The sequence below is a fragment of the Dysidea avara genome, chromosome 12, assembly GCF_963678975.1.
Source record: "Dysidea avara chromosome 12, odDysAvar1.4, whole genome shotgun sequence".
NCBI lineage: Eukaryota > Metazoa > Porifera > Demospongiae > Dictyoceratida > Dysideidae > Dysidea > Dysidea avara.
Genome location: NC_089283.1, coordinates 13,644,880 through 13,671,388, shown reverse-complemented (window position 1 = coordinate 13,671,388; position 26,509 = coordinate 13,644,880). Strand labels below are relative to the sequence as shown.

At 37.3% G+C, this 26,509-nt stretch overlaps 3 protein-coding genes across 3 annotated transcripts; all 3 read left to right on the top strand.

Annotated features, from left to right (window-relative positions):
* Positions 1 to 1,504: 1,504 nt before the first annotated feature.
* LOC136240854 (uncharacterized protein YihR-like) lies at positions 1,505 to 4,799 on the top strand. Its single transcript, XM_066031915.1, has 2 exons — positions 1,505 to 1,864; positions 3,929 to 4,799. The coding sequence occupies exons 1-2, from the start codon at positions 1,550 to 1,552 to the stop codon at positions 4,679 to 4,681; spliced, it is 1,068 nt and encodes a 355-aa protein (XP_065887987.1). The 5' UTR covers positions 1,505 to 1,549; the 3' UTR covers positions 4,682 to 4,799.
* Positions 4,800 to 8,051: 3,252 nt separating this feature from the next.
* Positions 8,052 to 12,888, top strand: LOC136240948 (uncharacterized protein YihR-like). The gene is made up of 2 exons (XM_066032042.1): positions 8,052 to 8,394; positions 11,940 to 12,888. Exons 1-2 carry the CDS (start codon positions 8,077 to 8,079, stop codon positions 12,690 to 12,692), a joined length of 1,071 nt encoding a protein of 356 aa, XP_065888114.1. The 5' UTR covers positions 8,052 to 8,076; the 3' UTR covers positions 12,693 to 12,888.
* Positions 12,889 to 15,798: 2,910 nt separating this feature from the next.
* LOC136240731 (uncharacterized protein YihR-like) lies at positions 15,799 to 20,793 on the top strand. The gene is made up of 2 exons (XM_066031771.1): positions 15,799 to 16,190; positions 19,817 to 20,793. The coding sequence occupies exons 1-2, from the start codon at positions 15,876 to 15,878 to the stop codon at positions 20,567 to 20,569; spliced, it is 1,068 nt and encodes a 355-aa protein (XP_065887843.1). The 5' UTR covers positions 15,799 to 15,875; the 3' UTR covers positions 20,570 to 20,793.
* The last annotated feature ends 5,716 nt before the right edge of the window (positions 20,794 to 26,509 follow it).

Sequence of the window (26,509 nt, the reverse complement as noted above, 5' to 3'; positions counted from 1 at the left end):
CTTAATCAAGGATTTCAATATTTTCTGAGTGATATACCATGTGACCAGAAAATTTGACAGAGAATTAAATTTGGCAGTTGGTAAATTTTCAATGAAACCATCAAATTTAAAACTACTAAAATAGTTAGATACCTGAAGTTTCTCAACTTAAGCGAGGTCAGGAATGAAGTTTACTCTGTAGTATGTGTTTACATTAGTGACCCAATGCATGGCATATTTCAAGGACTAAGACTTTCAGATCCTTTGCCGTACCAGTTTCATCTGTAAAGCATGTCACTACTTTTTCCACCGATGCACCACAGATAGCTACTGTATGTTTATACTCATGAAAACCTGAGCCTTTGATGCATACTCAAAAGCTATCACTTGACTGTCAACTATCATCTACTGAAATTCTAAAGTACCTGCAGTGCTTGTGCAATTAACATGGGCCCCTGCAATCAAGAGGAACATTAACTGTCAAATTTAAATTCAACAAATAGACACATTGTTCATTTTGCCAAATATCTTTTCCATCAAATTTTCTGCCTTTTCGGCAGTCACTTCTATGCCACCCGAGAGGCCTACAAACAAGCGGGACTTTTTTCAGTGAATCAAACAATCATTTAAGTTGGTAGAAGTGGCAATCAAAGACTTGAGAAGGCCAACCTTACAAATTTACTAGGGTTTTGTAGTTGCCGAACAAAAGATTAAGCAAATTAAGACCAGGCAAAGTTGATTTAGGGTTTCCAATCACCTGACCGCATCGCCTTCCACCCTGCTGCCTCTAAATTCATTACTGCTATAGTTGATCATGTGCACCAGCATTTTGATATTTAGACTTATTACCCATCATTTTCACAATGTTTCATTTTGCTTCAAAAAGGTGGTAAAGTATAAGCATAAGCTTTTGATTATCCTTGTAGTGACAGATAGCCAGCTGTCACTGTGATTTTGGGTGCTTTCTTCAATAATTAATGACAAAAGACTATCCATATCTAAATTGAGGAAGTGGCTGATGAAAACATAGCAATCTACTTTACCTGGCCTAAGTGAGATCAAGTATTTTGTACACAACCATTTTAATTCTGTAATCTTGCATCTGGTGTTGTAAAGCAGTAATAAATAAAATACTGCATTGTGATCACAAGTGGTTCAACCGGCATTGCAGTGGTTATTGTATACAATAATATGAATACCTTCTTTTCCCTAATTTTGTGATATATTTTCTCTTTATAACAGAACGGTGTGCTTCTCCACCGAACTGCAACCCGCGCTGCGAGTGCACCAGCTGGTCTACAACGTGTTACTCCTAACAGACATAAAATGCAGTGGATCAGACTATATCATGCCAACACAGGTACTAGTACTACCTCTCAAAGATGAATAAAGACACTGCCAAGAAATCATCGTTTCGGTTGGGACAGGAAACGAGACACGCTGATTACAATAAAATTCTATTTAACGAACATCGAAAACTTGTGAGTGTATCATAATCACGTGCATCCGCTTACCATTTCCGGGAACATTTCTTCAGAGTCATTATATTTTAGTCGTGAAGGATTCGGTTATGAAGAAGAGTGCATTTCTTGTTATTGTAGCATTGTTGGGAGTGGCTCATTCTGCAGTTCACTTCGTCATTGAAGATCAGATGATCGGGGACCTGCATACTAAAGTATTGAGGAATACGAAGACTGGCGAGTACGCCCAGATCGTAACTGATTTGGGTGGTAGGGTAGAGGACTTGGTGCTGCAAGATAAGCATCCGCTGCACAAGAAGTTGCGTAGTGTTCTGTTAACGCACAACAAAAATGCTACAGCTATCAAGGAGAACGCGTGGTGGAAGAATGCCATCCTGTTTCCATATGCTAATAGAATCAATGGGGTAAGAGGTGAATAGGTCATCCAGCATGGAGAGTTTGGGCAAATTCTCCCTTCCCTTATAGCTATTCAAACCCTCATGCCCACTCTGACTCAGGTATATAGCCTCGGGTATAGCTATCTTTTTCGTCCTGTTCAGTTGGTTGCATATGTCTGATGACTTAACAGCCTTAATTTTATGTACTAATGATGGGTATCATTCATTCTAGCGGTCCCTCATTCTGGCCTGGTATTAGCATGCATGTATGAAGAGTGTACAGGAGAAGCGACTGAGACTGAGAGAAAGTATACATGCACAAAATAAAGACCAGTCCTCAGTCTGCCTCATGTGACCACAATTTGATCTCATGTGGACTCTTGCCATTGTTAACAATCCATTACATGCTTAACCAACCTTGAATTATCTTTATAGACCATACCAGAAGCAGGGGGCATCTGAAATGTAATATAGAATGTATATGTATCATAGCTAGGTGTTTTGGAGCATTCCCTTTGATATGTTATAGATTCTGCAAAATTACATCTTAGGCTACCTTTTAGTGTATAAATATATTTACTTAATAATCACAAGTTGTCCTAACCTTAGTCAGTTTGCTCTTTTAGTGTAGTTACTTAGCTAGTGTCCCCCCATCCAATTTCTGGAGCTACCCTTGCACTTAGCTAACAACCATTAGACTTTTAAACACTCCAAGATAATATTTTAGTGTGTTGGTACAGGAAACTTAATAAATAAAAATGTAGATGTTCTATTAGGGTGGTTGACTGCTCTATTACAGTATTTTGATCTGAACATTTGGTAACTTTGCAAATCAATACAAAAAAAATGTGTATATATAATATTATATTGCCTGAATACACTTGACCAGTTTCTATAAACCTCAGAAACCCCCTGGATCAGCCCCTGAAGTGCAATTGCATTGATACTACTGAATTATAGTTGTAACTACGGTTAAGTTATTTACTATATAAAATCAACATAGCAACTGGGTGAGCTAATACAAAAGGGGAATCTTGACCAAACCAAAACTATTGATAGATCTGCCACTGCATACACAAGCTGACATAGAAATCAGTGCATCAACACATGTACAACCCTGTCCTAAAATAGGGCTACCCTTGTGCAACTCCATAATTAGAATATTGTGATTGCATTATACCAGTTGTCTTTGGGCCAAAATTTCCTCCCAGTATTGAGTTATAGGTGGGTCACTTTTGTACACATTACCAAGGGCAGCTCCAGAAATTTTGGTGATAAGTTTCCATATTTTCTGTGGCATGCACACTTACATCTAGGGGTGTCTGGGAGCACATTCCACCAGGAAATTACGTATTCTGACATTGAATCTGCAATACCAAAAGAATCTTTAAAGCTGACGTTTTATAGGTTGCTCATGCTTGAGCAGGCTAAATAATTAAGACATGGAGCTGTGAGCACACAGCATACATGAGTATCATTTTGGGGTATAGAAATATGCCCCCAGGAAATATTTTACTAAGCAACTTTAAATACAAAATGTGACTGTTCTATTAGGGTAGTTGACTGCTCTATTAGAGTATTTCGATTCGATATCAATGTAAAATCAATTTTAATTGCCTCGCCAGTTTCTGGAAACTTCTCTGGATCTACCTTTGATTACAATGTTTAGTTTTGACAGGTGACCTTGTCAGATACTATATACAGTGACCTAACAGACAGCTTTTACTGAATACGCATCATAGACATTAATGACTATGGTATGCAACTAAACATAAAAACTTAACCATATTGGCGGATCTCTGTGTATACATTTGATGTAGACAGTAGGTACTTATGAAAAAGAAAGTGAATTTGATGTAAACAATTCCGTTTTTTTTTTCTTTTCCATTCCTTAGTTTAAAAGAAACCTTATTTTGACTACATAGCACAGTCTTAACATAATACACAGTATGATCAATTTTGTCTTCAAAGCTTAAGCTGCTTATAAGTGTGATGATGTATACCATAGACAGTTCAACCCCGTGTGGTGTATGCTCCTCTGTGTTACCCACACATACTTACATATGTGCTTGGTTATTAGTCTGGTTACAGGGGAAGTACACCTTCTACAATGGATCGTATCAATTACCAATTAATGATGCCACCAACAATAATGCAATGCACGGATTTCTTGAGAACAAGACAATGAAGGTTGAAAACCAGACAGTTAATGAAGCTGGTATTATCTTAAAGCTTACTTATCAGTTTGATGGTAAAGATACAGGTTACCCCTTTCATCCGTATGTGCAGCTAAACCACATGTTAAGTGATGCTGGATTTGAAATCTACATGCAGGTGACAAACATGGACCCTACTGAACCAATGTTGTTCTATGTTGGGTGGCATCCATATTTCAAGTGTCCTGTGTACAAATCAGTGATAACTTTTGACCGACAGTGTAACAAGTGGGCTCATGTTTTGCTGAATAATCATGCTATTCCAACAGGTGTTACTGAATCATTTACTGGCTTTAATGGTGGCACTGTCATTGGTGGTACATTAAATAACCCAACCCATTATGACGATGCTTACAAAGCTATTAATAATCCTGATGTCATTTTATGTACTTCTTCAGTTCTTAGAACTACACTATATGATCCCGAGGCAGACCAAACTGTTTTTCTTCACCAAGATAGATTTCCAATTATCCAAGTATTTACTGGAATTGTCAATGCAACTGGTGAACAAGCTGTGGCTATTGAACCAATGTCTGCTATGACTGATTCTTTCAATAATCATGATAACCTGCAAATTTTGAGCGGCGGTGAAACTTGGAGTGGAGCAGTTGGGATTCATGTGCAATAGTAGCAAAACCATCCAGAAAGATAAACTTTGAACAACATGTTGAATTCATCACGATAAATGTATGTGTGTGTGTGTGTGTGTGTTTTTTTTTGCAGTTATATATAGTGTTAAGCAATTATTTTAATACTTATATACTGTTATAAGAAACAAACTCTTGCTTTAAATTATATATTATAGTGATAGGTTTTTAGTTAGTAAAATTAATGTGTTGGCATAATAATTATGTAAATTATGTTGGTGTGTGTACACTTAGGTATAGAAATTACAAAGAACAACACTATATTAAATAGAGGAGCAGGTGGACTGATATCAGACACAAATTATTGCATGTGTTTAGCATAGCCAAGTGGCAAGAGCATGCACCGGCCTGTTAATTGAAAGGTTCCAGGTCAAATACCCAATTACTGTTGTTGCTATTTCCTTGAGCAATAAATTTTACCTATACATTGCTCCAGTGTACCCAGCTGTTTACTGTAAATGTGACCTGGTGTCAACTGCATGGGAAAATGACCCACTCAGCTGTAACATATCAATGGGTACATGCATGATGTTAACTGAGAAATCAAATGCTAATTGGCCATATGTGCTTCACAATGGGTGAAAGTCCAGGTGGGACTCCCCACACTTTCATTTGTGAGACGTGGTACAGCCTCCCTGGTTATATACTAGTCCTGCTCCAGGAGGATTTGTCTAAGCTGACTCATAGCACCTCAGTAGTGATGTGTGTATGTATTGTGAGTATAATGTATATAAAGTTTTAAAAGCAAAAATATGGTATCCATGCAAGCTAGTGTGCCAGTACAGTTTATTGAAAAACTGAAGGTATAGATTTAGAGGTGGGCACTGTGTACAGGAATCCTCCCCAAGCCCGCTCTCTAGCTTAACCAAATATATAATCATGAGCATATTGGAGTCAGTAACAGTACGTTTGAGTTCAACTGAGCTCTCTTTCTTGCACAGGCACTTGTCAAAACCATAGATCATTAATCACTATCTTACAGTACTAAACAATTCACAGGCTAAGCCTTCTCACAGGTCCCTAGTGAGATAGAATTCACAGAATAAACACAGAAAGTATGCACATTGTTAAGCATGGAAGTTCAGAACTTTTCTCACAGAAATACTGAAAGAGCAAATTATTTGTGAGGCTTGTAAAATATCCCAAAATGTAGCTATAACTTTCATCGACAAGAGCGTATATAGCTTAGATGAAAACATGCTTGCCTTTGTGTTCACTCAGACCTTTACAATGAATAACAATGCAGATGTAGTCAACTCTGGACTGACATTATTGGTTTTTGTTACACATTTTTATGGTTCAATTTATTGAGTATTGCTAGCTAAAGACCTTCAGGAAATGTGTCCCACAGGCCTTTATAAGGCCTTCTGGTATACACACTCTGCCTTTACCAAGTACTTTAATCATATATAATCATAATAAACCTTTAGCCCATTACAAAATGCTGAATATAAGCAGTGGAATAGGCAAAAAAAACTGTCTTCTAGGGATTTCACTACTGCTCTACAACACTTATGCACTCCTTACCCTTGGGTGTAGTAATGCTGCAGGCTGTAATAGTAATGGTTAACCAGTTATCAAGATTCCAATGATAACCTTGAACAACATACAATGACAGGTCAGGATACCATAGATCTCAGATTTGTAAGCTAGCTACACAGTCCATGCATCCAAAACAATTTTATCTTTGAAAATTGTCACACAGCAATAAAGTTCTTTCTACCTGCCATAGCTGCAGTACTTGCGTAAGCTAGATGGCACACCGGCTATATTTCAGACTGAATTCATTAGAAGGCATTATAGAGTTGCCTCTCTATGGCTAGTTAACTATCACTAACATAGCCCTGCAGTACTACTACACACAAGGGTAAGGAGTGTATAAGTGTTGTAGAACAGTAGTATCTATATTGCTTATTCCACTGCTTATATTTGGCATTTAATAGTGGGATAAGGGAAGACTTAATATAATAATTGTCTTTAGCTAGTAAGACTTAATATATCCAACCACAAATTGTGAAACCCAAAAATATGCCAATCCAGTAGTCCAGTCCAGTGTTCCAGTCCAGTGAATAGTAACACCTGTCAACTCAGTCTTCTAGCTATATATAAAGCTATTAATTACTCAGATGTAGGTAGTGTCTAATAACTAGACTGGACTACAGGATTGGAATACTGGAATGGACTATTGGACTGGAATACTGGACTGGAGTCACTGGACTATTGGACTGATATGTTTTTTGATTTACGCATTTTTAAGGGTGGGGTTACTGTACATTTGTGTGACTTGTGACAACATTTCAGCACTGAGTGGTGAATATGATACCTAAAAAGTAGCTGTGATAAGCCAAACAGGTTTAATTAAATACACTGCTTGATAATATTTACTGTATATAGCAGATACTGACATGTAGAAATGTTTCTCTTACTCAGGGACGTACTGCCTAGGGGGTTTCCAGGGGTTTTGAATTTTAAACTGCGCTTGCAATTGGAAGTGGTACTTTAGGTTTCCATAAGTTTGGAATCATCATGAAACAGGACACTTTACATCTTGTTAAGCAATGGTGTCTCACATAATAGCATTATTAATTTAGTGCATGTATTATAATTAGTGAAAAAGATCTAATAAAGCAGTCAGGCAGTATAAACTGCTCTAATACAACAGTCACTTAGCTGCAATGCCGGAAACTCCTTTTAAAAATTCCTGCATACACCCCTACTCACTGTTAAGTACACGTGACTATTGTGATACAACTTTATTATTGTGTGTGTGAACACACAAACTAGCTACATATGCACATATTATGTAGTTGGTTTAGATATGCGTTGGTCGAATATCTCATTTGTACATTTGACCCTTATATTAAAAATTTTTTTACTCTGGTATGTTTGCCCTTACCCCTGCCAGCTGATCCAACCTATCACATGGTCGTGCATGCAATTTGCATTGTAGACTAGTTGACTACTGAAGTTAAGACTTCATCATCCTGACTCCCTGCATGCTTGTGAGCTGTATGTGCAGTGGCCAGCACAGTGACTGGTCTATAGACATTTTCTTCAGGTACAACAGGGTAGTTCTAGGATTTACAGGGATGAGGGGTCATAAGTGGAAGGCTACACACTTGTTGAGTATAGGCTTCCAGTGGAAACCTATACTCAACAAGTGTGCAAAACATATTCAACTGCATGCAAAACACACTATAACTAGGGAGGTGCCTCCCCCCCCCCCACACACACACACACACACACAGAGGAAAATTAAACCTTTATACATTAAATATGGCAACATTTTTGATTGCCTCAGCCCTTATACGTGCTCACGTGATTATATCGTGACGAGTGATTATTTCTAACTACTGCCAACATAATTGCGGAAAGTATGGCCGTTATGGAGAAGGGCGCATTTCTGGTTATCATAGCATTGCTGGGAATGGCTCACACTATAGAACACTTCGGCATTGAAGATCAGATGATCGGGGACCTGCACACTAAAGTATTGTGGAATACGAAGACCGGCGAGTATGTTCAGATCATAACTGATTTGGGTGGTAGAGTAGAGGACTTGGTGCTGATGCATAAGCATCACAAGAAGCTGCGCAGTGTTCTGTTAACACACAACAAAAATTCCACGGAAATTAAGGAGAACGCGTGGTGGAAGAATGCTATTCTGCTACCTTATGCTAATAGAATCAATGGAGTAAGTTTTCTGGTTTTGCATAATTTTGTTTTAGCTAACCACCTAGCCACATTTGATTGATTATATACTATAATACTATAGCTATTCAATTAGCTAAGCAGCAATTTGCTAAGTAGCTACAGCAACTGAAACTGGCTTCATTATAGTTTCAGCTACAAGTTTCAGGGGTGGATCCAGGGTTTGGCAAAGGGGGGTGCACTAGTGAAGGTAGTAGGCAGATAGAGCTGGGGGGCACAGCCCCCCTAGAAGCTAAAGCTATTTCATATGTTTCAGGGCTAAGCATTTTGATGTAGAGTGGTTTTATAAATATCTAAATCATACTGCTTTATAAATGGACTACATTGATCAAGAAGTTATAGGGTCTATATAGCTTATAGTTATGGATCTAAAGAATGGCATACAGAATACCAATTTCATTTGCAAAATATCCTTAGCTGGTTAAGTGTGCCCATCAGCGTTGAAACCGGGTCGGGTCATCCGGGTCATCCGGGTCACATTTTCTCCGGGTCATCCGGGTCTGACCCGGTTTACAATTTATCCCGGTCTGACCCGGTTTACAATTTATCCGGGTCTGACCCGGATTGGATCACGTGAGAAACGAAATTGTTCATTTGACGACGTGGAAACTTATAAACGCTATCGCGTAGCTCTTTCGTGAGCCACGCCCACTTATCGCATTACCAACATATGCTCAGCCACGCCTATTTGTTAGTAAGTGCAGTATGTAGCACGAAACTGAGGGTATCTATGGTGAGGGGTAGCTATTGTCAGTAGGTGAAGACCTTTTTTTTTTTTTTTTTTTTGGTCTTCAACCTACAGCTAGGCTGAAGTTGCAATATTTACTCAACACGAATCGAACGCTCAAATGTAGACTCGTTCGCTCACCCGAGACTAGCCGAAACACGTCTCGGCTTTAATTAATCCGGGTCAATCTGGGTCACATCCGGGTCAGTGGGTCATCCGGGTCAGCAGTAGTGACCCGGTTTCAACGTTGGTGCCCATGTATGGGATAGTGCTGCAGATGCTAGTTTTTTTCATTATATACACTTAGTAACTATGAAGGAAGCATTGTGTGGTGACTGTTCTATTAGAATATTTGACTGACTGCTTTATTAGAGCCATATCTCGATCTTGCATAATGGTTTCATTTTTGGGGGTGGATGGGGGCATGTGCTTCCTGTCCCCCCCCCCCCCCCCCCTTGGATCCGCCACTGTGTTTCTGACTCCCTACAGCTATTCACAGGCTTTAAGCCTTCTCACAGGTCCCTAGTGGAATAGAATAGCATTTACAAAATAGTCATTACAAGGTAGCTAGTTGCTATGCAACTTGATTTGATCATCAACATCATATATGCACCACACTGGCAAACACAAGTGTGTATGTTGCTATAAATGGGACCATGTATGGAAGTATAATTATCAAAGTGTATGTGTAGTGTACTTTTCAGGGATCGAGTCCATGCTCACCAAGATGCTCAAATACTGCATGTGTTCAAACATACAGTTATATTACTATGTCATGCAGGCTATAACTATGCATGGTATGCATGCATTGAATATTTGGGATACCTTTAATAGGCTTTTTAATGCAGACAAGTCTGCATTAAAGGTCTGTGTATCCACAGCCAAAATACACATATGTATACATGTAATTTATATGTTTGTTCAAGTTCAAGATTTTAACTTCATGATACAGATTATGTCCTTGTTTTCATGCAGTACCCAACCACAGCATACCCGGCACACACATTTTCACACACAGCTAATCTTGCATCTTTTGGATGATTTATATGTGATGCTGTTTGTTCCAGTAGGTTAACTGTATTACGTACAAGCAAATTGATTTGTATTGTATTTACTGCATGCACTATTATGATACGTCAACATGAGTAGCTGATATCATGCAGGAGCTTGTGAACTCCTAGCTGGTATATAGTGTGTGTCCTTTTCTATATATGGTCAATCAGATTACTTGTACATGTGGTTGATGCCTTTGGTTTGTTACAGTAATTGTGGATTTTAATGGTCATGAATTATTACAAGACCATCAATTATCTTAAAATTAATTTGTCAACCACTTGAGGAAACAGTTACACTCTAGCTATATATGAGAGTGTAGACTTTGCTTTAGGAAGTACATATTATACCCTTAAGGGTTTTGCTAATCAGAAACAAGAAAGATTTCACTGAACACTGTCTATAACTATTTTAAGTTCTTTAAATTTATTGCAGTTTATTGATTATTATAGTCATACGTAGTCATTAATTTTATGGATAGATTATAAATGCACTGACAATGGTACCTTTGGATAGACCACCATTAGTGTGTTGAAATTGCTAGGGCATAGTTAAAATATGGCAGTACTATACTCTACATCTAATAAAGCAGTCAGGTAGAACTATTAAAGTCAATGCTACATGCAACCAGTCGTGAGAATATAGGCAGTATATTGACTGTTTTATTATCGACTTATTATGATACTTTTGTCAGCAGTTGAGGATAGAGGTGGAGAGGGGGCTTGCCTGTACAGGTGTCACATTAACAGGCTCTACCTATTACATATTTAACATACATATTTTACTAAAAAGTAGCTCGGCTATGCATATGTATGCATGCATGTGCGTGTGTGTGCATGTATGTGTGTGTGGACTAGAAGTTGCTAGGAAGATAGATGGAGTGCAAATCACGGATATATTGAGGTACACAGCAACAAAAGAAAGAGAAGGGGTCACTCAGAAGCTTTAGACAATTTTACAAAATTATTCAATATAAAAACTATGGATGCAGGGAATCAGGCACTACAATGGCTTTATCATGTCAGCAAAAGTAGTCAAATAATGGAGAGAGTTATTTGCTTTTGATGTCAGTGTAATTTTGTTATTGCATAGTCAAAAATTCCATATAACAAAACAAGAGTGTGTGTATAGATTGAGTATCATTCTAGTTTGTTTTCGTCATGTGTCATCATGTATGATGTGCAATTAGCATATAAGCAGAATTTTTATTGGTCAAAACGTTCACGGAAATGTGTAAAATAGCATTTTTTTGTTCACTGAATTCCAGAAATGGTGACAAATAACCTAAGTATGTAATTTCACGAAGCAGGCATTACTTGCAAAATTTGCAAAAAAAATGTGCCTCCATGTGTATACTCTGACTCGTGTGCAATGCTGTGCGTATCACCCTCCATGTTGTGCTCAATACTTCCTGCTGACATATATACATATACTAATTACATTACACTCATTACGAGGTGCAAGAGGGTTATGATAAACATCTATATGTGAACTATCAGTGTGGCTGTGTTCTCATATAGACAGCATGATAACGGCTCCTGCACTCTTTAACAAGCAATGATATTAAAGACTGATGTTCAAGATCTGACTTCCTGTGGTTCAGCATGTGTGTTTGCACATAATAGCTAGTAACAAAATAAGAACACCATTGTGTTTTACAGTATAAAAGAATATCCTGACAGCTGATGGATATATTTTTATTGCAACAAATAAATTACACATTATTAGTAATGTTCATTTACATGCAGGGAAAGTACACCTTCTACAATGGATCATACCAACTGCCTATCAATGATGTCACCAACAACAACGCAATGCATGGATTTCTGGAGAATAAGACAATGAAAGTTGAAGATCAGTCAATTGATAAAGATGCTGCTTTTATAAAGCTCAGTTACCAATTTGATGGTAAAGATCCAGGCTACCCCTTTCATCCATATGTGCAATTAAGCTATATGTTAAGTGACGAAGGGTTTGATATTCATATTGAAGTCACTAACATGGACCCAACTGAACCAATGTTGTTCTATGTTGGATGGCATCCATACTTCAAGTGCCCTGTGTACAAATCAGTGATAACCTTTGACCGCCAGTGCAACAAGTGGGCTCATGTTTTGCTGAATAATCATGCTATTCCAACAGGTGTCACTGAATCATTTACTGGCTTTAATGGTGGCACTGTCATTGGTGGTACATTAAATAACCCAACCCATTATGATGATGCTTACAAAGCTATTAATAATCCTGATGTCATTAAATGCTCTCCTGCAGTTCTTAAAACAACATTGTATGACCCTGATGCAGATGAAACTGTTGCACTTTACCAAGATAACTTCCCTATCGTCCAAGTTTTTACTGGGATTGTTGGTGCAACTGGTGAACAAGCTGTAGCTATTGAACCAATGTCTGCCATGACGGATTCTTTTAATAATCATGATAGCCTTGAAATTTTAAGTGGTGGGGAAACTTGGACTGGAATATTTGGAGTTCACTTGGGGTAGAAACAGACTTGTTAGACCATTTAGAACAGGAATACATGTATTAGACAAATAGTGTATTTGTATAATTCTCTAGTATGTAGTTGTATAAATGATAGAGAGGTTAATAAATTATAGTTACTTTAGGTGACAAATTTTACATGTTGCAGGACTTAGTTAAGTGTGATAATAATCAATTAGTTATAAGGTATTATAATGGTACGTATCATGATAGTACCACTATTATAATTATATAGGAATCAATAATTGTTTAGAAATGTGAATCTGTATGCAGCCAATGATATTATGATATGGAAATTAATAAATTTAGCTTATTTTAATTGGATCCCCATCATATTCCTATATATCAAGTTATGAGGGATATCAATACAGTATAAAGTATGTAGTTTCTGAACTCTGTTATCTGAGCTTTAAAATTGTATCTAAATTAGACATCTAATGGTATTGCCTTTAAACATGACCCTGCATGGACAAGTGGTTTAACTCTCTGCGTTGGGCTTGTGTGGCAGTCAGCTACATACTGTTACTAATTGCTGTCATGTAGACATCTTGAATTACATGACTACATCATCAGCTATACTGGCATGGTGCACTAAATCAGTTTTATAATAGTCTGGTGATATGATGGTTGTCAACAGTAGCTATATAGCCATGACTGCAGTTGGGATTAGTAGCAGAATACAATACCATCCATGCTGCCACACAGGGTCCCATTGATAGGGCTGCTGTAGCTCACTTCACTGTGTGTTTATAGTTTACTATGGTGTTGTGAACAATGTGAAGTGCATGCATGCGCTATTACTAGCTAAAAACCCTATAGCTACACTGCATATAGCTATATCTCTTCATTACTTATCCTGTTAATGGCTGCTATAGCTACCCCTCTCTGTATACCTACTGTATGTGCTCAATGCATGTATATATATATATGTCGCATGTAGTATAATCACATCAATACATATATACCACTGTAACAAAGACATGATTCCGTATACAACAGTTGATGTGCATGTGGGGGGTCTGAAAAATCCTGTACGCGATTTCAAATCTTTGTGATTTGGCAAGATTTCAAAGCATTTAAATCTTAGATATCTGGAATAGTAGCATCACGTGATACACAGTATACGGAAATACGCGGAATTCTTTTTTCGAATTTATACTTTCGTCACTACAAACTTGACCTCTTGTAAGGATGCTGACATAGCACAAGGTTTCAAATAGGGCTGTATGAGATATAAAGAGAGTTGCAGACCCCTCGTGTGCCACACATGGTGTGTTACACACTAACATCTGCTATAATGTCACAAGTTCTTATGAATATCACATACACTTTGATTCACCATACAACTAAATTCCAAATTTCTAGAGATATTTGTTTTGGTGATCTGGTAGCTACAATGATATATCACATTGACATGTCACAGTTGGCTATCATAATATGTTATAGTATAACTTGAATACTGGAATTTCTTCTCTGCCTGAGCATCTACATAGTGCTCATGAAGGTAAGGTGGGCAGTCCCATTATGTAAAACTCAGTCATCATCGCCAACTGCCAGCAGTAGCTACAATGCATGTATTATGGTCCTTTTTCTCTACTAGGTGTTGATTTGAAATAACACATGCTGCAAGCTAGGTTAGCTGGTTATGATTTGTCATTGGGTAGAGAGAAAAAAGGGTGTGGTCCCTAACCCGGCAATGACAAAGAGAAAAAAGCGCGGTCTGGCCACTAGATAAAGCAACACGCAACCCTCACTGTAAAACAGGCTTGTTGTAATTACCAACCAAAAGTAATCAGTACAAATACAATTACTTTTTAAAACCAATCTAATGATTACAATTACAATTACTTCAGTATGATTAACAATTACAATTACTTTTCAATTACTACTGTACATTGGGGTACAACAATTCTCCAGCATTAATCATTAGGTATATTAAATGTTCAATTTTTTTGGTAATAGTCTACATCTATTCGGCCTGAGAATATTGCTACTATGGCTGAATGCACGCTCAATTGGTGTAGATGTTGCTGGAACTCCCAGCATATTCTTTGCTATTGTACTTAAAATGGGGGTATTTATTTGCTTTTATCTTCCAACATTTTAAAGGGTTTTCATCCTTTGTAAAATCTGTGTCATCTAGATACGTTTTAAATTCTTTTTCTACTATTGAACCTTCTAAAAACCATCCACTGTGTTTGAGGTATCAGCCAAACAATTTTCTTTTCTTAGTTGGGGGCTCTATTGATTCTACTTCTTTTCCACTTATTTCTTCTACTGTAGGTGTATGATGAGCATTGTCAGAAATCATTGTGTACATATATAGTCACTAGTCAAGTCATGGAGTAGCACTGTTATAATTAGCATAATTTTGATTACTTGCATTGAATTACATAATGATTATTGACTGAACAGCAAATTACAATTACAATTACCATTACTTTTATGCTCAGTGAGCAATTACAATTACAATTACTTGAAAATTGCTAATGATTAGTAATTAATTACAATTACAAATACAATTACAACAAGCCTGCTGTAAATGCATGGCAAATCATGATGTCGTGGCACACTCACGTGATTGTATATAAAAGCTGGTCAGTGCAGCCGCCATTGGTGGTAGGGACCAGACTACTGACTCATTTATTTATCTAATTTGTCAAAATGACAGGGTGGCACCAAAAGACATAGCCTGTACAAGGGCGCTTCCCTCAACATACATTCATAACAGGAGCAATACAAAAACACAATTACAAGAAACACTAAGTACAAAACAGACGATAAAGAGCACGACGAAAAGAGTTCACTGATTTGATACTCACTATATCAATAGACACACTGTTCCACAGGAATACAGTATTCACATAAAACGAGAACCGGTAGCTGTTGATGGTAGATCAGTTGTAAAGTTAGCTAGATCGTGAGCTGGGAGACGTGTTATAATGGTAATATTAATCAGAAAAGTTCATATAATTTTCCCTTCTCCCCCACTATAATTAACTCCCCTACACTAATCAGTTTTGTAAAATGATTTATTTATACCTGTGTGTTATAATCTCTTTGATTTCAAGCTGAGGGGCGGCCGCCAGACCCAAGCTAGTATCTAAAACTAGTAACATACCTTTAAAGGCTCTTACCATTTCTGCTGAGATTCTCACTATACTGCCACCATAATTTCGGAAAGTATGATTATGGAGAAGGTAGTATTCCTTGTTATCGTAGCGTTGCTGGGAATGGCTCACGCTGCATCTCACTTCGCAGTTGAAGATCAGATGATCGGGGACCTGCACACTAAAGTATTGAAAAATACGAAGACTGACGAGTATGTCCAGATCATAACTGATTTGGGTGGTAGAGTAGAGGACTTGGTGCTGATGCATAAGCGTCACAAGAAGCTGCGCAGTGTTCTGTTAACACACAACAAAAATGCTACAGAGATTAAGGAGAACGCGTGGTGGAAGAATGCCATTCTGCTACCATATGCTAACAGAATCAATGGAGTAAGTTTTCTAGCTTTGCATAATTTTGTTTTATATCTTGAATAAGCTTACAAGCACACAAACGCACACACACACAACAGCGCATGCCAAGCCGGGCAAGCACGCACACTCATATCACTCACTCTCACATACTCACACACATGTATGTAACGAAATACAAATCAAAAACATAAAATCATGTATGCAAATGTGCAGTCAACCTAACTAGAGGTACAAAGTCACATCTTTACTGTATGCAAAATGGTGAATTGGCTGCACTGTGTGTTCGTGCATGCGTGTGTGCGTGCATTTGTGTGTGTGTGTGTGTGCATTTGTGTGTGTGTGTGTGTGTACACAACACGCAGAACAGTAAAGTCGCATACTTTTACTGTTCTGCGTGTTGTACAGACTGAAGAAATAAACTGTTCTGCTTTCGTGCGCGTGTGTGTGTGATCATGATACACTTTCTAGACACCATATAAAGCTCACCAATATTTGTAAGCCACATAATTATAATTGATCATCCTAACATAATGCATGACCATAAAATCCATTACTATACCAATGTTATTGTCTCATGCAACCAATTTCAACCACATCATATAAAACCACACCATAAAACTTTAACACTGAATAGACCTCTTTATGTATGTCAATCAGAGTGACAACTTGTGGTTGAAATTGGTTACATGAGACAATAGCATTGTTACAGTAATGCACACTAATGGATCTTATGGTCATGCATTATGTTAGGATGATAATTATAATTATGTGGTTTAAATATTGGTAAACTTTATATGGTGTCTAGAAAGTGTATCACACACAAACACACACACACACACACACATACAAAGCCTACAAAAGCAAAGCCTATGACAACTATTGCCGTCCAGTGAACTGGGATGCCACTTAAGCACTTTAACCTTGTGTAGGCAAATCCTCCTGGAGCAGGGCTAGTATCCCGCAAGAGGACTGTCCAGATCTCACAGAGAGAGGTTGCAGAATCCAAAGTTCCACAACAACTCCAACACCACTAAACAATCGAGACAAAGGACAGTTGAGCATTTGATTCCCCCAACTACCCATTGATGGTACAGCTGGGTGGGCTGCTTCCCCAGGTTACACCAGGCCACCAGCTGCAGGTCCCCAATAAATAGCTGGACAACAACAACACCACATTGGCATAACCGGGCATCGAACTTGGAACCTTTTGATTTCCAGGCTGATGCTCTAGCCACTTGGCTATGCTGCCTCACACACACACACACACACACACACACACACACACAAATGCTACAGTACTAGTGCAAATTCGTAGTAGGTAGAGTCTGTTACCGTGGGCACTTGGAGGGTAAGAACACCTGTACACTGCAGTAGGGAATCCAGAGGGGCACATCAGGGTATATCCCCTCTCTATATATCTCTATCCTGAAACCAAAGAAAAGCAATAAAAGTATCATACAAATTTTATGTCTTAATAGTTCTACCTGCGTGACTGAATGGTTGACTATAATTTGTATTGGAGTATCTTGATTCTATAATGCAAAGAACAAATTTTCTATCACCAAAATGATAAAGCCAAAATGCCGTCGTAATGCCCGGGTCCCTCATGTACTTCTAAATCCTGAAATCATGCTGGCATAATGAATGATCATGTGCATGACATTGTAAATTGCCAAAACTAGCCAGACTAATCCTACCAGTTTGTTCTACTACTAGAAACAAAGTATATGAACACTTACTGATAGTCTGATCACTAAAAATTGAAGCGGTTAGGGCACCAGAAGAACAATCCAAGCAAGATGACCAGGAAGTATGATATAAAACTTAAAACACTGCCTAGACTAATCCTACCAGTTTGTTCTACTACTAGAAACAAAGTATATGAACACTTACTGATAGTCTGATCACTAAAAATTGAAGCGGTTAGGGCACCAGAAGAACAATCCAAGCAAGATGACCAGGAAGTATGATATAAAACTTAAAACACTGCCTATGCTTGTGCATTCTCCGAGTGCTGTATTAGCCTCAAGACACCCTTTATTTTTTATACACACATGTGGTAGTGCTTTAACTGAACACATATACAGAGCAGTGACCTTGAGCACTGCCCTTTGCAAATGATATATATACAGTATACTATATACATTTCATAGATTTCAACTGGCACCAGTACAATGCATAGGCTCAGAATGTATAAAGTGTTACTGCAATGAGGTTTATGCAGTGAAACCTGTAGGACTGACCTAAAGTGTCTCGATTATCAAGGTGTCCTGATTTTCCAGCATTCTAAGGGATACATTGGGACCACTACCAAGTGTCCAGATTACACAGGTGTCCAAGTGGCCTGAGTAACAGGTTCCACTGTATTCTCCACCAAAACTTACTTTGGTCCCTTTTCTGTTTCACCTTATTAGCTATAAGTCATTAAGTCTCAGCCCTTGTAATCGTTGTTAGGTTAGGTAATCCTAAGGTTGCAGTACATGTTGCTGTCAGACCTTCAGTGCTGGTCACTGTAAAGGATTAATAATAATACACACTGTACGTTTAAGGAAGAAAATCCATCCCTCCTGTAAGAAGACTGAGTGTGGCCCCGACTAGACATTGGGTGACCTGTAGTTCGAATCCTGGGGTTGGAGGGATTTTTTTCCTTATTTTGACCCCTTTTCTGTTACACCTTATTAGCTATAAGTCAGCCCTTGTAATCGTTGTTAGGTTAGGTAATCCTAAGGCTGCAGTACATGTTGCTGTCAGACCTTCAGTGCTGGTCACTGTAAAGCATTGATAATAATAATAATAGCATAAAATTGTGAATTTATCCATAAAATGCCTACAGCTTCTTGAGGACCCGTTCTCAGTATTTTTTCTGTGTACCTAATATCCTGTTGTACATCCCTTTTGTCAAATCGTGGTAACTTGTCTGCATGCTATACCAGTACTAGTGTCAAATTTTAAGTAACCCTCAGAACATAATAATGATAACTCATACACATGCAGCTATACAATACTTTACAAGTTGTCTACATTAGCACTGTTGACTATTACTGTATAGTTTGTGTTTCACTTTCTTAAAGAATTCGATCTCAGTGCTATTGTGCTATATTTGTACCATTTATGTTCAGTCTTAAATTGCATTCAAAAGTCTGGTTTTGTCAATGCTAGATGTGGTTTACAGTTCAATCTCATGAGGTGTATACCACTGTGCTACTTTGCTTTTGGTGTAATGGCAGCTATATGGTGAATCATAAAGACTCATTCCATGTACGTGCATCTGACTGCACACAATTACAATCAATGTGTCAAGTACACATGACAGTATTGTATATATACATACCAACCCACTTATGGTAAAGTGCACGTCATAAACCCCATATCTCACTCACTGCCATATGTATATAAATCACACTGCACTAAGTAAAAGAAGCAAGTGAGTTATGATAATATATAATTATGTGAATTAACTACTGGCCATTCTCTAGACGTTAAATAGCTAGACATCATATAAAGTTATCTGGAGAATGAAGTCACCTTGATAATCCCTTGGTTGACCCCAAAGTGTCCTTAGTACACTGTTGTCACTGTACTTGTATCACAACAAATACTCATTATTACTGAATATCATGATAATTATTTCACTTTGATTACAGGGGAAGTACACCTTCTACAATGGATCATATCAATTACCAATTAATGATGTCACCAACAACAATGCAATGCATGGATTTCTTGAGAACAAGACAATGAAAGTTGAAGATCAGTCAATTGATAGTGACGCTGTTTATCTAAAGCTCAGTTACCAATTTGATGGTAAAGATCTGGGCTACCCCTTTCATCCATATGTACAATTAATCTATATGCTAAGTGACGAAGGGTTTGATATTCATATTGAAGTCACCAACATGGACCTAACTGAACCAATGTTGTTCTATGTTGGATGGCATCCATACTTCAAGTGTCCTGTGTACAAATCAGTGATAACCTTTGACCGACAGTGTAACAAGTGGGCTCATGTTTTGTTAAATAATCATGCTATTCCAACAGGTGTCACTGAATCATTTACTGGCTTTAATGGTGGCACTGTCATTGGTGGTACATTAAGTAAACCAACCCATTATGATGATGCTTACAAAGCTATTGGTAATCCCAATGACATTAAATGCTCTCCTGCAGTTCTTAAAACAACACTGTATGACCCTGATGCAGATGAAACTATTGCACTTTACCAAGACAACTTCCCTATTGTCCAAGTTTTTACTGGGATTGTTGGTGCCACTGGTGAACAAGCTGTAGCTATTGAACCAATGTCTGCCATGACAGATTCTTTCAATAATCATGATAACCTTGAAATTTTAAGTGGCGGTGAAACTTGGACTGGAATATTTGGAGTTCATATAGAGTAGAAACATACTTGTTAGACCATTTAGCTCACACACACATTAGATTTTCAATAGCATATATTTGCATTATTAGTGACAAATATTTTATGTATTTGTTACAATTTTACAAATGCACTTGTTTATAGCTTCATAGGTGTATACCATTCTCTTGTTTTACTTAAATGTTAGCTATAAAATGTTGAAGATGTTGATGAATTTTGATAGCTAATCCTTGTGTTAAATATTTAATTGACAAGTTAATTTTGACTGCAAAAATCATCACCGTAATATAAAAGTTAAAATCTGTCTGGGTCTGTATTCTGTTTGAACCACTGCGTAGCTATACGTAGCTATATTTTATCAACTTGGAGATGTTCAACCTTTCCGGTTTTTCTGGCATCATATGTACATGCAGAACATGCTGAGGGCAAACTCTAGCAACATGCAGTGATCAACCCATCATATGCCATAACTGTAATATCATCAATATGCAGCCAATGATTGCACTGATATAGCTATATTTAATTTCTATCTCACTAGGGACCTGTAAGAAGCCCCTATCATGATACTGAAAGATCCCCTATCATGATACTGAAAGATTGAATGGAGTGGATCCGAAAATCTAGACAACTGCCCTAGGGAATCTCCCACTTATGCTGGCGCCCGCCCTTTTGCAGTATTGTATGGGCGGGCGCAACAAATTGTTCCGTACTCACGTGAGTGATTGCTATAAAAACCTCATTATTTCTAAACAGCATTATAGAATCGGTAGCTAGTTAATTGTGGACAGTACAAACTAGCAAAATAATGCAGAATGGCACATTTATGGTTTCGTAACATTGTTGGGAGTGGCTCACGCTGTAGATCGTTTTGTCATCGAAGATCAAATGATCAAAGACCTGCCACTCACTAATAAAGTATTGAGGAATACTGTTACTGGCGAGTACGTTCAGATCATAACTGATTTGGGTGGAAGGGTAGAAGACTTGGTGCTGAGAGATTTACAACATAACAAACTCCGCAGTGTTCTGTTAACTCACAACAATTATGATTATGATTACTGAAAACACAGTTACAAACTGATATGTTCAGGTAAGGAAAAAACATTACAAATCACATAGATAAGAGTCAGTTATAATTTATCTAAAAATACTTGTAGAGATTGGGATTCTATTGTGTCAGTTGGTAAATTGTTCCAATAATGCCACAGACATCAAAGAAAATGCGTGGTGGAAGAATGCAATCTATATGCTAACAGAATCAATAGGGTATAAGTTGGAAGATCTATAGCTATGCTTCCAGTAGTCAGTCACGCCCGGTAGCTATAGTTTGATTATGTATCAACATTCTACAGAGGCTAGCAGATTAGCTATGATCATTAGCTACCCTTTATGTTTTGTAAAGTAGTATATGCATTGCTTTTCAGTAGTGTATGTAACTATACTAAAAAGCAAAATCAGCTAGCTAACTGTACATGTAGCGTTTGTCTTTTATGATACTTGAGAACTCTCCCATTGTTAGCTATAGCCGGTTATGCTAACTAAATAATGTTAGCATTTTGATTTTATCCTATCTAGCTATTACATGTAATTTCAAATGTAGCAGCGACATTACTATGTACGTACCATGAGTCACAGGTTCATCAGGTGTAAAAATCTACCTCAAGTATGGTTAGGTTGATTTGTGTGTACATGTTGTATTGCATGCACACAATGCATATCATGCTACTTGTGATTAAATTAAACCACAATAGAAAAATTTTTGGCATTTCCTGGAAGAATAGATAGGAGTGGCTTATATGACCACAATAGGATGGAATTATTACAGTTGTGGAATGACTAGAATTTGTTAGTGTACATAGACACTTGAAATGTGGAGACACCTGTATGGGCCACACAAACAATTAAGAAAAATTAATATTAAAGTGACCTTATTGACCTTGCAGTCTTTTAGCTCAAAGTACAGTTAGCCCTGCATGGTGAAAGGAGTCTGATGACTTCTGGGAGCCCCTTTTTTTGTGAAATAACGGCTGTGCTACCATCCTTTTTTTTTTACAAGTAGCTCTAACCTAGACGGAAGGGGGGGGCACATTGTCTTTGAAGTTACTTTTAAATTTGTGCTGTATATTGCCATGATTGTCCAAACAGTTAAAGTAATCAGAGGGTTTCAATATTTCCCTGGGGGAGTATGCTCCAGACCCCACTAGTTAGTCAGAAATCCCTACAGTTTTCCTCTTTACTGGCATCTTATCACAGGCAATTGGAAACAGTGGAAATGGAAACCGGAAAGTGGAAATGGAAAACTGAAATGGTCAAAACCCTTGTTTAGTGGCCACCTCTTAAAGACCACCTTCTTATAAAGACCACCTCTGTACAAAGACCACATTGTAATTAGATCTCAAAGATGGCTAAGGCATACTGACCACTTCATGGTCACCTTTTATAAGATCACCTCTTTTTACAAAGACCACCTCTTCACATTACAATAATAGCTAGGTTCCAAACATCCTATATTATGACCACTTTATTAAAATATACTAGGGTCTTAAGGTCATCTATGCTGGTACAAACTAAGTGATGATGGTATATGACTTGAGTGAAGTGTGGACAAAGAGATGGCATTGATATTAGTAATGAAATACATGTTTGAAGCTTACCAAATATTGCCGTGTAAAGTAGTGGTCTTTATCAAAGGTGACCACAAAGTGGTCCTTAGCCATCTTTGCGATCTAATGACAATGTGGTCTTTGTACAGAAGTGGTCTTTATAAGAAGGTGGTTTTTAAGAGGTGGCCACTAAACAAGGGTTTTACCCTAGGGTACATTTATATGATGATTTGACCATTTCCGTTTTCCATTTCCACTCTCCATTTCCGGTTTCCATTTCCACTGTTTCCAATTGCCCCCTTATCACACAAGATAAATGTACATGTGCCAAGATTGAATCTGGAAGCAATTTTAGAGAAATGATTGAGATCTGAAAGTAATTAGCAAGCTGAAGGGACAAAATTTAAAAATAAAAACTACTTATAATAAGTACATGGTAGCCATGGTAACCTTGTTTTATGGCAATTTTTATGAGAGACTGTAAAAAAGAAAATAAAACTAATTTGATTGTAAGACAATTTCTAATCAAAGGAATAAATGACCATCTCAAGATTGAATGAGGCATGTACACTGTTAATCGAATCTCTATAGTATATACAGTGTAAAAGAGTTAAAATGTAGGTATAATAAGTTTGGATTTGTTATACTTGAGTCTGTGGTGCAGCTGGCTATTTTTACAACTAGCCCAATCAGCATTACATTTACAACTAGCCAAAGGTCATTTTACTTACAACTAACTTTTTAGCCACAACTAGACCTTGTGTAGGTGTGGTATACCATTGTGTTGTTTTCATACTCTAGCAATCATTGGATTCATTGCATGTATAATACGTATACACATCAAAGAGATGCATTCAATGATCCGCATGCATTTGAGTCAAACAAAGGAAGTAAATTGCATGTAAATGTCTGACCATGAACCACACATTGACGTGTACTACTGTACATAATTAAGTCCTGGAACTGACTATTATTTACACACTCATGGATCCCCGCACATATTAATTTGGTGGCTATATGCATGCATTCCTACTGTGCATGTATATTAAAACTATTGAAATGTATATTATATATAGCACTCAATTCAAATTCCCCGTAGAATCTTCAATTGCTTCACTCATATGTCAACTCAAATCAATATTTATAATCGCTTTATATAGAAAATTTGATTCTTCTAACCATTGTACATATTATTACTCACATCCCATACATCGCGCACTCTATAACTATACACCTGGCTATTATAGTTTTACATTTATAGGCTTCTGTATATATATATAGCAATGCTAGTAGACATTCAGTGTATTTCCCATCTTTATAATCATATCCCATCATACACTGTAAAGCATTCATAACCATAAGTGTGATCGGATTTGTGAAAAGGTACCTGTTCCACACATTTTATATTTAAACAAACAAAATAAGTTGACTCCTTACACAAATTAAGCTACTTTTTGTGTCAAACTATAGCCAGATACTGTAATTTCATTCACTGAAAAATTCAGACAGTTATATGCATGCTATGATAAAAATGTTACAAAGTTTCAAAGTTCAAAATGGGTCAAAATAGATTTACTACTATGCATACTTAAAGCTTGCTACAAATGTTATTAATAACCATGTAAATTTAACTAAAGGGGAAGTACACTTTCTACAATGTATCTTATTAACTGCCAATCAATGATGTCACTGACAACAATGCAATGCATGGATTTCTGGAGCATAAGACAATGACAGTTGAAAATCAGTATATTGATGAAAGTACTGCAATCCTGACTCTCACTTCAGTTTGATGGCAAAGATCCAGGCTACCCCTTTTATCTATTTGTATGACTGCAGTACACGTTAAGTGATGAAGGATTTGAGATTCACAGCCCAACTGAGCCATTGCTGTTCTATGTTGGATGGCATCCATACTTCAAATGTTCTGCATATAAAGCAGTAATAACTCTTGATAGATAATGCAACATGTGGGCTGAGGTTACTTTAAATGATCGTCTGATTCCAGTAGGGACTACTGAGTTGTTTCATGGCTTTGTTGGTAATACAGATTGGTGGTACATTTACTGCCCCAACCTACATTTACAAATCATACAAAGCTATCAGCAATCCTGACAACATTGAATGTTCCTCTGGAGTTCTCAAAACAGCCATGTATGATCCTGAGGAAGATCAAACCGTTGTACTTTACCAGTTTCAAAATAAGTTTCCTATTGTATGTGTCTTTACTGGTATTGTCAGTGCAACCGGTGAACAATCTGTATAGCTATTGAACCAATGTCTGCTATGACTGATTCTTTTAACAATCATAATAATCTGCAGATTTTGATTGGTGGTGAAACTTGGACTGGAGCATTTAGGGTTTATCTAGAATAGAAAGAAACTGGTAGACAATTTAGTTGAGGAAATTACAAATTTTTGAACAGTGTATTTATTGTATATCGGCAATTGTGCCACTATTATATTATAAATGCAACATGCATATTACTGCACGTGGCAAGCTGCTTTTGTCAGGGGTTGATGAATACAGTTAGTAAGTCAGCCAACAAAATGTAACATATAACAACATATTTACTACAAAATTGGGTTTCTTACACAGAAATTTGAAAAGCTGTCCCCCTTTAGAACTTGTGTTATTAATCTTTAGTTGTACCAATCCTCAAATATGCATGCACAATATGGGACCCTTACATTAAACAAGATAAAAAATCCAAAGACAAGCAGCCCAGCGGGTTTGTTATGAACAATTGCTTGTGGAATATAAGTGCCGGTAATTGGACTTATAAGAATGACGGAGCTTACAATCAAGAAGATCTAACCTAAAAGTTACAATGATGTATAAGTTAGCTCATAACTTCCTATAGCCATTACCTCATTCCATGTCATTCTTACACACAACATCAAAATTTCATCTACTAACTACCTTACTCTAGAATAAACAGTCACCTCTACTCTTTCTTCCTGTCAACAATCAGATTATGGAACTGTTTAGATTATGAATTAGTCAACCAAATTACTTTTACAACGATTTAAGAGCAGACTATCTAACCATGCATTGTTTTAATTAACACACACTGCAGTCTTGTATTTTTTGCACTCACCACACTGTTGTATTTGTGTTATGCTACACTCTCTTCAGAGGTTTTGCACACTATTAATAATATTAATATTAATGTGGACATTTTATTTCTCTAGATTCAACCTTCAATCTGATTCTGCAATGTCAGTGATAAACAACAAGGTCTCCATTGTGTTAAAGACTGCAACTTCGAAAACTGTATTAAACAAGTAAAAACAACACTTTATTTTACATAATCATGAATAGACAGATTGAGCTGCAGCTTTGGTTGTAATTACCT

Excerpts from the sequence above, each read along its gene's own strand:
- LOC136240731 (XM_066031771.1), top strand. The coding sequence starts at position 15,876 with ATGATTATGGAGAAGGTAGTATTCCTTGTTATCGTAGCGTTGCTGGGA. Across the intron at positions 16,191-19,816 it reads ATGCTAACAGAATCAATGGA|GGGAAGTACACCTTCTACAA; the intron begins GTAAGTTTTCTA and ends CTTTGATTACAG.
- LOC136240854 (XM_066031915.1), top strand. The coding sequence starts at position 1,550 with ATGAAGAAGAGTGCATTTCTTGTTATTGTAGCATTGTTGGGAGTGGCT. Across the intron at positions 1,865-3,928 it reads ATGCTAATAGAATCAATGGG|GGGAAGTACACCTTCTACAA; the intron begins GTAAGAGGTGAA and ends GTCTGGTTACAG.
- LOC136240948 (XM_066032042.1), top strand. The coding sequence starts at position 8,077 with ATGGCCGTTATGGAGAAGGGCGCATTTCTGGTTATCATAGCATTGCTG. Across the intron at positions 8,395-11,939 it reads ATGCTAATAGAATCAATGGA|GGAAAGTACACCTTCTACAA; the intron begins GTAAGTTTTCTG and ends ATTTACATGCAG.